This window comes from Pygoscelis adeliae, unplaced genomic scaffold (genome assembly GCF_000699105.1).
Source record: "Pygoscelis adeliae isolate BGI_AS28 unplaced genomic scaffold, ASM69910v1 Scaffold610, whole genome shotgun sequence".
NCBI lineage: Eukaryota > Metazoa > Chordata > Aves > Sphenisciformes > Spheniscidae > Pygoscelis > Pygoscelis adeliae.
The window spans coordinates 585,303-597,549 of record NW_008824008.1 but is presented as its reverse complement, the minus strand read 5'-3'; the positions used below and the strand labels follow the sequence as shown (position 1 = coordinate 597,549).

The window sequence follows — 12,247 nt, the reverse complement described above, 5'->3', positions numbered from 1 at the left end:
ACCTTCATCGTTCTTTCTCAATTGAAATTAAAAAATAATTGCAATATATTTAAGAGACACTAGAGGGAAGCCAAGACGTCTCAACATCCCTCTCTAATAATACAGCTTGCAGTCCTAAACGCAAAGTTAAAAACAAAAAATTCTTAACATGGTGTAGAAAATACCAGTTATACTTACTATATGTAAAGATGCCAAACTAATTATTAATTTACAGCATGGCTTTGCTGTTTCTTTTTCATTGGCACTCTGCATGCTGTTAGGCCCCAGGCTGTTCCCTCTAGGTGTTCCCTTGGTGATGCTGAGAGCCTAGGAACTTTCACAGTTGTAACACTTGACAGTAATCTCATGAAGCATTCAGACAGTATGATAGCTTGCTAATATACGCTGTAAATACAGGTGGTGAATATGTTGGTGTGTTTTCTTCCTTATTTGCTATTTGTTACACAGTTGCTCCAGTAATTTCTACTCTGGACATAATTTTTTTTTGGTTTTTTTCAGCACCCATCACACTGACAAGGCTATTAGGATGTCTGGTTCATCCCCTCTGTGTGTCCCTTCACCAGCGTTACAAAAAGGACTCACTTTCAACCCAGAGTACAGAGGTGAGTCAGATGCAAATATGGTCAGAACAACTGGTTTATATTCCTGCTCTGAGCTGCAGTGATCAGGCACAGGGCTTCTTTAGGGTACCCCAAAAAGCACTGGTCATGTGATTGACTTCCCCTTAAGTTCCCCTTTCCCCTCTCCCAACTTCTTACTCTGCCACCCACATTTGCTCCCAAACAAGCAGCTTTTGCCATTGTCCCCAGTTTTGCTGACTTGATATCCTCATTTGATTTTTATGATACGGGTGCCCTGGTACTTTCTACCCTGACCATCAATTCTGTTAAATCAGTACTGCTTTATTTTGCTCATAGCATGCTGCTGTTTCTCATCCTGCTGTCTTTTTAGAAGCGACGCAAATCAGGGTTAACCATCGGCACATATACCTTAACATATCTGTTTATCTTCACCCCCCAGCAAGAGGGGTAACAAAAAAAAATAAACAAAACCAAAAAACATTTGATATACAAAATAAGCTGATGGTAACACAATGCCAAAAATAGCTTATTATGTTAAGTGCAAGGGAGAAAAGCCTTGATATAAAGCTTGATTGCAACAACATTTCAATTTACCAGTTTAAATACAAGACTTGCATTAAAATATTTCTTGAGATACATCTTCTTGCTCTCTAAGGTGATTATTTTAAAATTTATATACACGTATCCAGTTGTAACACTTGACAGTAGTCTCATGAAGCATTCAAAGAGTATAACTTGATAAGTACACACGGTAGATATGAGTGGTTAATGTCTGTACGATTTCTTCCTTCAAGGGTTTATAACATTATGTTGAGTACTAGCCTCAGACAGGTGACCAGCCACCTGATACAGTATAATACCCCCAAGCCCTTCCCCAAAGTCCCACAGTCTACACTTCCAATGCTCACTGGATCCAGATAGTGTTGCCTCTTTCTGGTCTGCGAGACTCCACTGTCAGTTCTCCAAAAGTGGAGAAAAACTGCTCCATTTCCTTCTGCAACATATCATTCCTCTTCTCTGCATCTTCCTTGGCCCGTTCTGCATTACGCATTTTGATTTCTACCATTGTGAACTTCTTCCGCTCTTGATCCAGTTCTTCATGCAGGGCCATCATTTCCGTTTCCAGGGTGAGATTTCTCTGCTCCAAGCTGCAAAAACAAAATAAAAGCAGGCAGCTCCTGAGCAGCACTCCTCACTCACTCACTCGAGCAGAAATGCACACCACCAACAAATTCCTACATGTGTCTTTTCATTTACAAAGCTTAGACTGAATTTTTGAGAGGTGTATCTACAAACCATGGCTTCATCGATGAACCATTCTCACAGGGCAATCTCTTTGGTAGCTCATTTAGAAAATGCCTAATAACAGCCACTGGCAAGGTGCACAGTAGCAAACAGCTCCATCTAGTTCTCCAGGAATAGGCTAAGTATTCCTTTTACTTCTGGAAGTGTTGACACTCAGCTCCTGCTATAGTTGCACTAGTGTCACTTACAAGGTCAGAATAATGCCCTGAATGCCTTTGTTTCAGTGCTAATCTCCTTTCTTCAGCTGATTTATCTGCTGTATCTATTTGCAAATATGGATCGACAATTTAAAAAAAACAGCAATCAACATGGTTTTTGTCTAAAAAACTGATCCTATTTCAGATCTGGCTTTCCAATGGAAAGCATTAGAAATCCTAGTGGTACTAAACACACAGTCATCATGCATATGTCCCTGCCCATGGCAGGGGGGTTGGACTAGATGACCTTTAGAGGTCCCTTCCAACCCAAACTATTCTATGATTCTATGATTCTATATTAAACGTTATAAGAAGTGCTCTCCTACACTGCATACTACACTGAAAATAGTGATGTATACAGAAAATATTCTGTATGCTGCACTTCCGCTGGCAGCTGCTCTTGCCAGTAGCTCTAACACATTGTGTTCCAGGTATGACTTGCAGTGCCAGAGGTACCAATGCAAAGGGTTGCTGTGCAACACAGGTGAGAACAGAAGACAAGTCCTGAACAGTTTTTCTGAAGAACCTTTATTACAAAGAGAGCGCATTCAGCTCTGCACTGCTGTGTGCACTAGTTAATGCTAAGCCCAGACTTTGAGGTTATTCACTGATGATCATGGCCATCCACCATAGCAACCTTGTTGTGTGCAAGAAGAGTCCGCACTATCTATCAACAAAGACACAGCTCTCCCTTGCCTTCTTTAACAGGTCCGAGCTGTGAAGGAAAGGCTCAGGCAAAACAGCAGTGCGGAGATAGGACCGTGAGCAGACGTAACTCCCAGTCGCAGCACTGTCTCAAGAGGAACAAGGACTCTGGAAAGGAGTTCCAGCAGTTTCCTAGTCCCAAAAACTACAGGTGGAATAAGCCACGGTACTGCTTTCACTGAAAGGTGATGCCCAGTTGCCCTTCTCAGTCTCTGGAGAACAGGCATCAACTAATGAAAACATTGTGAGAGCCTACTGATTTTGTTAATTAGTTTCTACAGAAACTCACAAGGTTCTGGCTTTATTTTTGCTGCCAGTATTTTTGATGTGTGTCACAACCATGGCAAGCAATTGCTCTGAAACATACCCCTTTAGATCATTATATCACAAAAGCAACGTCAGAGTATGTCAACACTGAAAGATGGGAAACTCGGTGGCGAGCACCCAGTGACAGCAGATTGCTAGCAAGTCACAAGAAGGAAAACTTCTTGGATTTACTCTGCAAAAGGCAGTCAGATGGTAGAGCCAAACCATCTTACCTTTTTATCCTTGTCTCATACTCTAGTTTTTGCTTGGCCATCTCTTGCTTCAAGCTGGACACCAGGCTGTGCAAAGCACTATGATTGTTAGTACTGTTGGCCACAAATGTTTCACTGTTATCGCTGCTGCTGGTGGCTCGGCTGCTGTGGCCCCCCACACTCCTTCTGTCACTTTTGTTGTCATAGTCACCTGGGTTAGAGAGGTCTTCATGTGGTGGTCCATCCAGCACAGAGTCTTCAAAGTTACCTGCATAAAAGTCCTGCTCAGGGCAGGTAGTGGTGGATGAACGACAGGAGTTGGAGTGCTCAGGGAGGGATATTTCACAAGAGGACGTTGACCAGGTGGCACTGTCCACACTCTGTTTGTCATCAGAGTTCACCATAGAGAACTGCTGATGGACATTGTCATAGGTGGAAAGTCTGTTGTGCTGGCCTGACTCACTCACTGATTCCTTCTGCTTGTTGTCCCTCAATGTGACGTAGCCATTGGGCACCCAGCCTGGGGTCCGGCTGTTGAGGGTGTTGCTGTGCCCGTCTGTGCTAGAAACACCCATACGCACACCTCCGTTCTGCATGCTGTGTGTGCCCATCTTAGTCACTGGTCCTTTCAGGGACGATGTTCTCCTGGTTTGCAGGGTACAGTTTGGTAAGGTCTGGCTCTTCTCAGGGCCCTCCACAGAGCTGCTGAAGGACCCGTTGGTGACTATGCCACTGCCTTTATTAAAAGCAGGATTTTTTTTCACCATGAGTGGTGGGCTTCTGGTGACATCTAGTTTCTGGATGCTGTTCCTGGGGCTATTTGTCCTGCTGCCTGGCAGAGCAGTCGGAGACTCATTGTCCATGCTTCCCCTTTGGGGAGACTCAGGTTTGTCCCAAGAGCAGCGCCTCACTGCCGTCTCCTTGGTGTTGTTGTTCTCTTTGTTCTGTAGCTGCCCTGCAATCGCTTTCTTTGGCATTTCATTGTTGTTGTTGCATACCTCGGGTCCCATCTGAGGGTCTGCATCCTTGGGAAACAGCTCTTCATGTTTGCTAATCATCACTGACATTAGCTGCTGGACTACTACTGTACCTGAAAGGAGACACCAAGCACATGGTCATTAATGGCCTGTTTTGTTTAGGGCATAAATACACTTTATCCACCAGATTCCACAAATACCTAATGAACATTCAGCTTATACAAACATTTACACAATGCATCCATCTGTTTAACATCCTGAATGTTTAACACGCCTGAAGTGCTTCTGGCTACTGGGCCAGATCAGCACCACCTCTTCCTTCCATGAAACCAAGCCAGCAGGCCTCACAGACCCCCTAAGAACAGGAACTTCTGTGAAGAAGCTATTACCGTGACAGTAACTGCATCCCAGGAAGACCACAGTAGGAGATGAGTAGCAAAGGATAACATCATTGTAGGTGATGTGTCTCAACTCAATGTGGCGATAATTTTTAAAACCAAAATCTTATTCTGGCACAGCACTTGTATTTAGTAGTTTAACAGCAAACGGGCAGGCAAAGGATTTGCATTGCTGGACCACAGACGTTTTAGTCTTTTGGAGCAAAACAGGGTAGTAATATGACAGAATTAATTTAATGTGAATGCCTTTAACCACTCCGTGGTGAGACTATATGCAACCAGGAAACTATGCCACGTTATAGCACAGTACGGAACTAAAGCAGGACCACAGCTTGCTACTTGCTGTAATAAATGGCTACCTTTCCTCTTGAAGAACAACCCCTTGGTGTGCACACCACTTGGCTGCACTGTAATTTACACACTAGCATTTATAACTGGACTTAGGGTAATAAAGATATGCAACTCTATTTCGTTAAGCAGACCCTTATTAAGGATTATTAAGAATATTTCAGGAACAAGGTCAAGGTAGTTATAATAACGACCTCATTTTTAAGCTCCTAGAGAGCTTTCAGAGGCATGCTGTGCTCTTCTAATCAGTAATTTCCCACTGTGCAATATTGTTTCACATCAAGTGCTTTGTAATATTCTGGATCTTTTATACCCCACCCTTTTAAAATACAACTACTAAGAGCCAATTCAATGTGGGTACTCAACAACATCTTTTTTTAGTGTTCTTGTTTGTTTGTTTGCTAAGCCAAAATCATACATTAGAACTATGCAGCAGGAAAATTCGCGTAGCTACTCCCATGGCACATTCAGCTCTATTCCTTCTGAGGACATTAGCTGTTATGTGCAGAATTTTAGTAAAAACATTGCACTGTACTCAGGCAACTTTTACCACTGCGTTTGACAGGAAAAAATTGCCCCATGATTGGAATTCTGGAAAATCTCTCTTGAACCAAACAAAGACAACTCCTCATCCCCATTATACAGGTATGGTTACCCATAGCTGCCTGTTTGACTTCGCATGATTGTGCAAGAAAAGCACTCTGTATCTTCCAAAAATCAAAGACCACTGAAGAAGGGTGGCCATGAGCACCAATTGACGTACAGTCTTTGTTAAAAGTTCTTATACATTTAACTATGCATAGCCCAATTGCAAATCAGCATTGTCTCATGTCAAATCTTAAAGTTATGCTTAAAGAGAAGTCGTAAATCTGTTTAATCAAACCTGTTTCTCATAAGTTAAAAAATACATGTATTTCCCTTCAATGATTGTAGTATCCATGACATTTCCTACAGCAGCCACCATCATTTTAGCGCGAGGGCTGTTGATAAACAGGCTGGAGAGTTGCTTTCAAGAAGTGGAAAAACATACTATTTTCCCTTTCCACCTGGTTTAAAAAAACCCAAAACTTTCTTGCTCAAACTTTCAAAAAAACCCCCAAAAAACAACCCACAAACTTTAGGCAGCAGCCAGTTCTGGAAAAATATAAAACTAGAAGATAGTATTTTATTTAGGAATGGCTAACTCCTCTCCCCCCATCCCAAATCTCCATTTGTCTCCCCTGCCCCGGGTGAGCTGAACATACATGGTATCCCATCAGTAAATGTCATCCTGTGAGATACTGTTCTCATTGACTTCAGTGGTATAAATCAGCTCTGTGACATCTCTCTCCAATTCCAATCTATGAACAATTTGAAGTACTTTTTGTACTATTAATGCAAAAGCATGGAAAAAAAGGCACAGTTTGCTGCCTGACCAAGAGAAACGTTCACAGCGGTTATCTACCAGGCTGCTAAGCTCTACAGAAGTGTCAGGGTAAGAGAAGCTACTATTCCAGTCAGTCTGGCAGTTCTGTAGGTACAAAGAAAGAGACAGGTTGAAAGTGAAGTGACAGGCAGCATGCGCGCATGCACACACACACACACACAAAACCCGTAACTCCTGCGAGAGAAATGACAAGACAGTTGAAGAGGAAGGAAACAAAGCAGGAAAGACTCTTGTGTTTCTCTCTCAAAATACCATGGGGAGATGATGTAAGATGTGTAAACTAGGACTTCAGTGACACAGTGAAGATTATCTCTGCACCCCCATATCAGATAGTCACAGTGCATTTGAGACAAGTACGTACAGAAACCAGGGGGAAGCCACAAGTGCAGATTTAAGGGTATTTGAAGCTGCACAGGTTTGATGATACTCATGCACAGTTATAATAAACATGCACATAAACTGCACACCTGCTCTTGCAAACCCTTTTGACTTAAACGCATGATCAAACCATGCTCTGTGACGATGAGAATCCAGACATTAAAGTGAAGATGATGATTAAAAACCCTTTCCACATTAGAAGGTTTTCTGGCTTGTCTGAGCTACTGTTCAGACAGCTAACCCTGGGTATTCACTGCTTTCATACATGACTTGGAAACACCATGTTTCTGTTCACAACAACATACTCATTGTGTTAAGAATTAAAAGGAAGAAGGAGGAAACATAAGACTTCAGAAAAACAAGTAAATTAACAACGTATATGGGGAATTGTTGTATCTGGGGAAGAGAAAAAGCATCAAACCCACAGAAAAAGAGTAAATCCACAGGCTTTCAAATAAACAATGAACACTGCATTTTTGAGTTTTGGTAAAATTTTCGGTGCAGGGTCTGTGTACAGCCCTAATTTCTGAGAAAGTAAGTAAATCCTACATATTAAGAAAAAAGTGTTTCGAGGGAGAAAAGGCATCATGTACTTTATGGAGAATTAAAGTCACAAAGATTAAGCCTAGGAGGAAATTATAGGAGGAGATTGTCATGGCCATATTTTTGTCTTAATCACAGCAAAATGCTATACCTGGACATTGCTGTAAATAACAGAATGCAGCTGACAATGTGATTACTGTTGTGCAAGAAGGCATGTAATATACCACTGCCTTGTGGGGGATTCTACATGGGTCACTGCAGTACGAACCTGTACTAACTTCTTCTCATTCTTAAGAACTGCAGGTAAAATATTAACAGCACTCCAACCACACATGCTGAATAAGAACATGCCATATTTGCAGCAAGTTTTGAGAGAAAAAGTACATTTTTAGTGAAGTTGCCAGGGCAGCACAATCTCATGCTGTCTGTTTGCAATGCTGCATGTTTCAGTCATTTTTACAGTAACCTGCAAGATTTAACCCAGAAGTTCATTCAGGTTGAAGAATTCTGTGTCTATAAAACAGATACATGGAACTTACTGCATCTACTACATGGCCTGGTATGTACTGTTAATAAAGCTAAAGACACTCCTTCTTTCTGTTACAACTTATGTACAGTAAGCTCACCTTCCATGATAGTCAGAGGATCTTCCACTTTGGGGCGAAGGATATTTGGGCCAAAAACGGTAGCCAGATTTTGCACACTCATTTTGTTTACGCCTGAATAAGACTGGACTTCATCAAGGAATCTGTGGGAAGAAAGAGGCCTTTAAGGAACATGTAAAAAGGAAAAAAAAAACCCAAAAAACTCAAAGCATGTGATGGTTTCTTAACACAGTTCAAGTATTCAATTCCAAATCCTCATGGAACATCTTGAAAGCTCAAGGCGATTTTCCTCAACTTCTTCAGATTTTCTTCAAAATGATACATTGATAACAAAATTTAAATGTCAATCTGGACTGACTACAAGATAACTCTGTTGAAGATGGTTACTTTCTTCAGCATCATCAATCAACTACTTGGCTCAAAAAATATCCTCAAAATGCAAACTGTCAATTAAAAAAGTTTATATTCTTCTAAAAATGTTTTTCTATGCTGGGAACTTTCTGTAAGTTCACAAATTGCAACTGTGTAAGACGTTTTTTAAGATCTCAGATGTAGCCACGAAACTGTTCTATATACTGTAAGATATACACAGTTTTCAAGGATACCATGCTTCAGGAGTGCACTGCCAATGCCAGTAACTACAGTTAGAAATGGGAAAACCAGGGTCCTATAAAGAGGACAGAATATATTCACTTCTACCTTCTTGCATTTCTTGCTGAGTGCGGCCTGCTTATGAAAGGAAAGTCGTAACTGTGCACCTTGATAGAGCAAATTAGTAATTAGTCATGCAGCAAACCTGTATTTTTAGTGCATTCACTTAAGTTCTCCAATCCTCTGACTGTGAGTAATGCTTCTCCTTCAGGGCACATATTCAGACGGGTTTGTCTGTCAGCTCACGGTTATAAATACCATTGTGATATTCTTGCAAGAGCACTTACCTACAGATATATTTCAGCAGATTATAATTGACAGCTGGCAGGCTCTTCACTTGCTTCACCAGTTCTTTCAGGCCCTTTAAGTGGTTTAAGAAAAAAAAGAGTGAGAAGGTACAGTTTCTTAGTATTTTACCAGAGATTCAAAAAAAGTCAGCAATTCAAATTACAAGACAGTAAACACATCACTGAAACTGCAGTGTTGAATGCTATCTACAGGTTACCATCAGGAACAGCTTGTAGAACCCATTTTGGATGGGGAAAGCTATATTTGGCTAACAAGGATTAGCTCTGGATAAAAATAAACAAGTAAATAAATAACTTGGTTTCATCCTGTCTTTCCCTCTCTTTCACTCTTTCTTCTTTTTGACCAGTAGCTCCATTCCTCCTCCTGCTGCAAGCCTGAGGCTTCCAGGAACAGTTCTGGTTTGAACTAATTGGCATTTTCATACGAGAAACTATTTGGGTATTTTACCCAGTTCTGGTCCATACTAGATTCAGACCAATAAAGAGTTATTTCCATTTGTGGCCACCCTGGGAATGGGACAAGCAGAGTAGCACACACTAATTTCTGTGCCCTGTGGAAACAGACGCTGGCTACGCTCCGTGCCAACCAGTGAGTGCATTTCGACTATTTTTCAGTATGGGGTTTTGGTACTTTGCCAGCATCAGTGGGGTTTTGGTTACAATGTTACGAAAACAAATGCAAATCAAGATGGGTAGACTGTGACAGTGCACAAGTTTGCTGGTTGTGGGCTAAGAAAGGAAACAAGATGCACAGCTCTCTCCCTTAACAGTGACTGCACTTTTAGCTTCTGCATGTACAAAGAACAACTGAAAATCTAGTCAGACAGTCTTATAGCTGGACTGCTAAGCCACCATAAAGAGGACTGAAGTGGCTCATCACCTATGGTTCTGATTTTTCACAAACTGCCAGCACCAACAGGCCACTGTAATTTGAATCTTGCTTTCAAAATGAATTTAATAAAGTGCTTCATGGCATAGTTGCAAAGGAACTACATAAATACACTTTTATATTGGACTAAGCCAATATAAAATGACTAAAGATTTAATCTGAAAATGAATATCACTGCAAGTATAAACTGCATGATGACTAACTGCGGAGCAGTCAGGTGGCTTTACGTTGGAGCTATCAATGGTTAGAAACATATGCAACATGCACAAGTAAATAGCTGCAACTTTAGCTCTGAGGATCCCCTACCATAACTTATGCAAAGAGCAGCGCAAATTAAACCAGCTGAACAGCCCACTCCCACCTTTTGCAAGCAGCTGACAAAAATTTGCACCTTGTAGCAAGCTGTAAAGGACAGCGAAGAAACCAGTCTGATTTCAGTGGGTGGAAGAGATTATGATCATAGAAGAGAGTTTGCCACAGATCTTCCCCGCCCTGTTCCATCAGATGGGAACAACTACCACCTCTACTGTTGGTAGTCATCAACTGAAGGCTCAGAAAGGAGATGGTCTCAGTTAGAAAAGAGGGCCTCCTAACTCAATTAATTAAAAGATTAGGTAGGAGGGGTTCCAGTTCTAGCAGGATTTGAAATATCAAAAAGGAATTAAACAGAAATAACCACCTTAGAAAGTTAGGAGAGTAGACTGAAATCAACAGAATGAGCCTATTTGCATTTACTTTGAAAAGAAAGTATCAGGGTTGACCTCATTACCCATAAGCACACAGAACAATTTAAAAAAAGCACTTAGTTTCTTATGTCTTCAGCCTAATATATAGTAGGCCCATGCCACTGCAGGGCACATATTATTAGTCAGAATCCTTATTTTGCTCATCTGTGTTATGCTGTTTTAAAAGAGTCTGGAAGGTAGCCCGCTTCCAGTGGCCTGCTTCCATCTTTTTGAGGCCTTCTGATTCAATGATAGTCAATGAATAGAGTCCGTTGGCCTTCAATCAAAAGTCAGTAAAAGTTGGCATCCTGACGCTTAGAAGAAAATGACCCCTGATTTAATGGCAAGAGGTAGACAGCAATTACAAAGACCCTTCCTTTTACAGTTCAGGATGATAATCCACAAAATTGTAAGTCTCTTCCATGCAAAATGGAAGCTATTGACCACAATGTGGTTTAAGTTTACTTAAACTGGATTCAGTGACATGCAATAAATACAGCTAAGGTTATGCTATGCGCCTTTATTTGGACTTCCAAATGACCTAGGTGACAACAATTTTCATATAAAACGGCCTCAATTAATAGATGCACATCTTAAATTAGGATAGGTAATCACCAGCTTCTCTCTTCCTCAAAATCAGAACAGGTTATAACATGCCAGCCTTTTATTTCATCTTACTCAAGTTGCCAACTCACCGTTTCTTCTTCCTTGCTGAGCATTTTGGCACAGGAGAGAAAATCTTCATATTTTGCATATGGTATGACTGGTTCTGGGAGTTCCCTTAGGTACAGCTTAAGCAGTGATGCCACCGTGTGCACATCTGTGTTGCTGTTGGGTTGGAATACAAGAAGTTGTTACTGTGAATCAGAATAATGCTGTGAGACTGACAGGCTAAAAATTGCCACTTAACTTTTCCATTGTCACCCCAGATTCTACTCATCAGCAGTATATACATTTATAGATCATATCTGTAATCCAGTTTTTTGGTGGTTTTTTTTTGTCCTACAAAGAACTTAGGATACCTGCAAGCAAGAGTCTGTCGACTCGGCTGATTTATTACTATAAATAATTACACATAAGGACCTATTTGCAGGCACAGGTACTGAGAAGATCCTGGCTCTCACTGACAGGCATCTCACATCAGGCATGCAAAATCCATCTTAACTAATGCTTTTCATTTTCATCTGAGCCAGAAACCAGTCATTATATTTACACAGTGGGGATTATTCTCCTACCAGAGAGAATAATAATACCCAGCTCCCAAAACATGCCCAGCATCTCTCAATTCCACTGTATCGCCATCTCCTCTGGTATCAGTATTAAGTAAGCAAGTTTTAAAGGAGACTATATATACCACAGGAGTTTAGTTGAAACTTCTTCATCTGAATTACAGTTCTTTCCCTGTGTCGTGGTTTAACCTCAGTCAGCAACTAAGCACCACATAGCCGCTCGCTGTGCTGGATTTCCACCCCTGGGGCAGTCGGTTCCAGGTGTACTGGCCGCCCCTCCAAGTGAAAGCAAACTGTGACCTGCACTCTGCTGCCAAAGGGATTGAGAAAAACGCATTAGCAATATCAATTGTGGCATACCACTTGGCTGCCTTTGACTCCAGTTCATACTGAAGTTCTAGCATGTCTGACACATCAGCACTTAGCGGTGGTGTGACTTCATTTAGGCCACGATAGTCTACTGT

The 12,247-nt window shown here is 41.3% G+C and overlaps 1 protein-coding gene across 1 annotated transcript in view; it reads right to left on the bottom strand.

The window, feature by feature from the left end:
• Positions 1 to 986: 986 nt before the first annotated feature.
• Positions 987 to 12,247, bottom strand: part of ARHGAP24 (Rho GTPase activating protein 24) — a 93,138-nt gene continuing 81,877 nt past the window's right edge. Inside the window, exons 4-8 of the mRNA XM_009325974.1 lie at positions 11,250 to 11,382; positions 8,920 to 8,993; positions 8,003 to 8,124; positions 3,328 to 4,396; positions 987 to 1,729 (exon numbers count right to left, since the gene is read on the bottom strand). Coding sequence (XP_009324249.1) covers positions 1,486 to 1,729; positions 3,328 to 4,396; positions 8,003 to 8,124; positions 8,920 to 8,993; positions 11,250 to 11,382 — 1,642 coding nt within the window. The 3' untranslated portion in view covers positions 987 to 1,485. The remainder of the gene's footprint in view (positions 1,730 to 3,327; positions 4,397 to 8,002; positions 8,125 to 8,919; positions 8,994 to 11,249; positions 11,383 to 12,247) is intronic.